This window comes from Eucyclogobius newberryi, unplaced genomic scaffold (genome assembly GCF_026437365.1).
Source record: "Eucyclogobius newberryi isolate DKJ021-1_F unplaced genomic scaffold, fEucNew1.0.hap1 SCAF_13, whole genome shotgun sequence".
Classification (NCBI taxonomy): domain Eukaryota; kingdom Metazoa; phylum Chordata; class Actinopteri; order Gobiiformes; family Gobiidae; genus Eucyclogobius; species Eucyclogobius newberryi.
In genome coordinates, this window is record NW_027315757.1 from 33,678,467 (window position 1) to 33,683,926 (window position 5,460).

General features: G+C 41.4%; 1 protein-coding gene across 1 annotated transcript; it reads left to right on the plus strand.

Annotated features, from left to right (window-relative positions):
* Positions 1–244: 244 nt before the first annotated feature.
* Positions 245–2,466, plus strand: LOC140358671 (uncharacterized). The gene is made up of 4 exons (XM_072443674.1): positions 245–568; positions 1,154–1,471; positions 1,928–2,062; positions 2,145–2,466. The coding sequence occupies exons 1-4, from the start codon at positions 337–339 to the stop codon at positions 2,423–2,425; spliced, it is 966 nt and encodes a 321-aa protein (XP_072299775.1). The 5' UTR covers positions 245–336; the 3' UTR covers positions 2,426–2,466.
* The last annotated feature ends 2,994 nt before the right edge of the window (positions 2,467–5,460 follow it).

Genomic DNA, 5,460 nt, shown 5'->3' on the forward strand with positions numbered 1-5,460 from the left:
GTGTGATATTTATTTTTAATTGCCAAGTTCCACTCTAAACTCTTGTTGCATGTTTTGTTCTGTTTTTCAGGGAAGCTCCCGCTTTGCCATGTTTCACTGTCTCCTCAGGAGGTCACATGGGGTCAAAGTGCCAGTGTCACCTGTTCCATAATTGGTCTTTCAGGGGGAACATAGAATTATTACAAATTGTATTTTACTTTGCATTTATCATTGATGAAACTCTAATATGTTTTTACACATGACATATTATGTCATGTGTAAAAACATGCAGCGATCTTTTCTGTTTCAGTGACATTTCCAAAGCCCAGTATATCTGTGAGTCCCTCTCTTGAGGTCATGTGGGGTCAAACTGGAGTCACTGTCACCTGCACCATCTCAGCTCAGTTTTCAGGAGGGACGTTCACGCTGAAGCACAAAAATCAAGTTCATAATTTAAGAACCACCACGTTCCACTTACCCCGAGTGACCTTTGACAGTGAAGGACCTTATCACTGTCTGTATCAGAAAGATGTCTCAGGACAAACCCTCACATCTCCCGAAAGTGATTCTCTTATTCTTCAAGTCTCAGGTAAAATATTGCACATGTGAACGGGAAAGACCAGCATCAGACGTTTAAGTGTCATAGAGCGTGGATCAGACCTATGTTCTGTCTATTCACCACAAAAGTTACATGGTTAAGTGCACCATTTTTGAAAATGTAGAAATATTTTAGTGAGATTGACTGTTGTGTCACAGGTACTGCTGCTTTATTAACTGACTATATGGAAGTGTCTTTTAGAGTCATGTCGACATTGATTGTGCAATTTTGTTGTTTCAAAATGCTGCTGCCAGTGGAGGGCATAGACACTGACTTCAGAAGCATTGAGGCTGGCTATGTTAAGTTACTGTATGTCAAACTGTGAAATAAGGAAGTAGGTATTTCAGCCTTTCTAACTCTCGTAGCTCTCACAAACCCTTTGGCACATAGTTTTAGATCAGCTTTTTTAGGCACAAAGGTGAAGCGGGGTAATTATCCTTCAATCAGCTCTCATCACAAAGCGTCATATATTGATGCCACAAATGTTTATCGATAAGAAAAAACATATAAAAAGTATTAATATTAAAATTCCGAATGTGCCTTTTTAAATGTACACATCTTCTTTTTCTCCCCTAGTTAACCCACCTGTTCCCAGCCTGTGTGTGTCTTCTTCTGCTGGGGAAACGTGCTCCTCAGACACTGTCCATGTCACCAGGGGAGACAGTTTTGTCCTCCGCTGCTCTGTTCCCTCAGACGTCCCTGAAGGCCTGTTTCTCCTGTGGTTCTCTGGCTCCAACAGCTCTGTCAGTGAGCCTTCAGTCAACCACTCGGCCTCCTTCTCGTTCCCTGTGTCCCAGAACCAACACCAGGGACAGTATCGCTGTGTGTATGAGGTCACAGGGGCAGGACGCACATACACCTCAGACACAGTCCCCATCAACATCGTTATTAACTGTAAGTGCTGTAAAATATGTCTGAAATGCCAAAAACGCTGTCACATGCATTGGTTACACTGTTATTAACCATTGTTACACCCTTATTACAGCTATTACACATTTATTACATCAGACAAACCTTTATTGTGTTGCATCTGGTACAGTTTTATGTCTGCAATTATGCCTTTGTTAAATACAGTACCCTATTTTTACTACCGCCACTACATTGATTACAGTTACTGTGCCTTTAAATGCTACTTTTACTCACACATGTAAATGCATAGGAACTAGCGTCTTTATTTTTTATATAAACACAAATGAATCCCCTTTTGTACAAACACGCATACACAGATAACTCCAAAGTCCAAATGCATGTCTTTAAACTAAATCAATTATTATATAAAATGAGAATAAAAAGATGACCCATTATTTTCCTTTATAAATGTTGTGTAATGCTTGTTTTTGTATCTGCTAGTGCCCTTGGTGTTGTTGGTGGCCCCTTCTGTGGTTGGAGTTCTTCTGATGCTCGGCCTGGTTTTACTGCTGCTGTTCCAGGCCCTTAAGAAAAGATCTCGAGGTCGACAATCACGAAGCACCGTCCAAGCCCAGAGTCTGTTCTCATATTCCTTTAAATACAAATGTTGTGTTGGTGTTTTTTCTCAATGTGAATTTGAATATGATTCTCGTTTCAGTGGATAAAGCTAGAAACGAGTCTCTTGAGAGTGACGAGGACGAGGGAGACTATGTCAATGTTGATGCGCCAAAATGTGAAGGCGCCAAGTACGTCTCCGACCCCCCAGTGAGAACTAATCCTTACCAAAAATCAGACGGTCAAGTCAAATTTGTGAAAAACAGTGAGCCTTGTTTTGAGGAAGTGAACAGCGAAGAAGATGATGACGATGACGAGGATGATTATGAAAATGTAACTGACATGAACACTGAGGAGCAGGACAACATTTATGAAAACTTTTAAAATCCTGCTTTTTGAGTAAGAAAAACAAGTTTTCTCATGGCAATAGATCGAGGACTGCCCTTAGTAACAGAAGAGCGATGACCACAAACCAGCATTGCAGTTTTGGTGAAATATAGATACATATACCAGTCTTTGTTGTTTGATCTCACTGCTTAAGTTACTGTCAACATGTTAATGTTTTAATGTTGACTGTTGTTTGAATGTTTTATTTGGAGGAATACTTACTTTCTGGGCTCAAGCAGAACATTTCAAAGAATGTAGAAAAAGGTTCAGTTGTCATCTGGACTCAGTTTTTAGAAAAAAACGATACGTTTCGACTCTCATCCAAGAGTCATTCTCAATCTGCAAATCCAGACCTGGAACTCAGATATTTATCCTATTCTGTGATAAGCCCTTCCCACCGAGGCTAGTGGGCTATTAGTTTCCCTTTTATCCCTGGCTCACTCTCTCCCTCCTCCCTGTGTAACTGGGCGTCTACTTCTCCAGGGATTCAAGATTCCATTATAAACCACAGGAAGGTTGAATCTCCTATTTAATGATGGTCTTTCTTTTTGAACAAAATTGCCTCTTTAACTCCTCTTTCAAACCATCTTTTCCCCTGCTTATAATCTTCACGTCACTGTTTTCAATAGAGTGATTAGAGGCTTCAAGATGGAGATGCACGGCACTCTGAGGTCCTGAACTTGCATTTCTTCTGTGCTGATAAAGCCTCTTGTGTAGAGGCTGTTTTGTCTCTCCCATGTAACATGCTCTTCACAATTTTCTTCACTGCATTGGACAGAATAAACTACATTGCTCTGTTTTTGGGTCGGCATCTTGTCCTTAGGGTGAAGCAGGTTTTGTCTTAAAGTGTTGCTCTTTGGCTCTGATCACCCACTACAGCACAAGCAGTAGATTAGACTCCTGTAACGGCTGCTCACTGGCCTCTCCAAACGAGCTGTAAAACAGCTGCAGTACATCCAGAACGCTGCTGCTCGGGTCCTGACTAGAACCAGGAAGTACCATCACATTAGTCCTGACTAGAACCAGGAAGTACCATCACATTAGTCCTGACTAGAACCAGGAAGTACCATCACATTAGTCCTGTTCTCAGGTCTCCACACTGCCCCCTGTGGCTCAGAGAAGAGACTTTAAAGCAGCTCTGCTTGTGTACAAGTCTCTCCATGGCCTAGCACCAAAGAACATCTCAGACATGTTAGTGCCATATGAACCATCTCTGCTGGTGCCAGAGTCAGGACTAAACATGGAACGGCCTCCTGCTGGTGCCAGAGTCAGGACTAAACATGGACCAGCCTCCTGCTGGTGCCAGAGTCAGGACTAAACATGGACCAGCCTCCTGCTGGTGCCAGAGTCAGGACTAAACATGGACCGGCCTCCTGCTGGTGCCAGAGTCAGGACTAAACATGGACCGGCCTCCTGCTGGTGCCAGAGTCAGGACTAAACATGGACCGGCCTCCTGCTGGTGCCAGAGTCAGGACTAAACATGGCCTCCTGCTGGTGCCCAGAGTCAGGACTAAACATGGGGAATCTGCGTTTCAGTTTTATGCAGCTAAAATCTGGAACATTCTTCCTGAAGATGTGAGACAGGTTGTACTCTGACAATGTTCAAATCAAGCTAAAAACAGTTTTGTTTAGCTGCGCATATGACTGAAAGGATTTTCTTTGTACTCTTTTCTTTCATTTCTTAAACAGTTTTGTGACTTCTGTAATTTCTTTGTGATTTGAATGATTTTTTTGCCATGACATGGTCACAACCATTCATCTGGTCCCTGATGTTTAAATGTGAGAGAAATCTAAATAGTTCTCAGCCTCGTGGGGGATTGCTACTGCGGCATCATGGGTTCACGTCCTGTCACAGCCATTTGCAGAATGTCTACCTGCACTCTCTCCCCATTTCACACTAAAGCTGTCCTGTCTAATAAAGACTTCGAGGCAGAAGAGAAAAACAAAAACTGCTGTCACAAGAGACACAATCACACACAAAGGAACTTCTCATTTCGGATGGAGCCGATTTCAGTTTCCTCCTGTAAGAGAGACGTGTTCTCTATTTGCCCCTGTAATATAGTTATTAAAGATTTTTAAAATATGAATTCACTTGCTACTTTAACTTGACAGGTCAAATCAGACTGGTTGTTTGGTCAAGGCGTTGGTCAAATCTGGATGGATGATGTCTGGTGTTTGGGGCATGAGGGGTCTCTGAGGAGCTGTTGGAACACACTACTGTGAACATAGATAGGATGCTGGGGTGGTGTGCTCCGGTGTGTATTCAGTCTGGATATGTGTTAAGCGTTTTCCAATGAAATATTATTTCAGCAAGTCTCCCAAAGTCCAGCTTTTCCGTGAGTGCCTCAGTGGTTACCTGCTCAATCAAAACCGAGTTTCCAGGAGGACTGTCTATTTTAAGTCTGGCAAATCAGGTTGTTCAAACTTCAGATTCCAACCCTGCCACTTCACCCTTCCTCATAAAACCTTTGACAATGAAGGACTTTTCTTCATATAGATATTTTAGGTACATTTCTCACATCTCCAAAAAGTGACTCCATCTTGCTTCATACAGGTAAGTCTTCTAATACAATTTTTTTTTATGTTTAATTCTAATCGTCTCATCAACCAATGCATCAGCAATAGAGAACAAGAACACACCAGTGTAGAAGATTAATGGATAAATCAAACAGAAAGGAGGAGAAACAGAACACACTATGACCATAAATGGTGGTTCATTGGGCATCACACTTTGCTCTTCCCAGTGTAACTCTCTCTGTGAGTACTTGCCCTGCCGGGACCAACATGAACATAAATGTCTCGCAAAAACGTTTCAGGATCAATCCCAATGCATGTGTTGAGTTTCCACACATTATTTCTTATGGCTGTTATCACTGCAAACTTCAATAAAAAAAATCTCTATAACATTTCTACACAAAATAATAATTACAAAAAAATAACAACTGTGGTTGCTTTAATTTAATTGTAAATTGTTTTATGTTTAGATACATTATTTTCTAGATTTATGATAGATGAGATATTAATACACTATC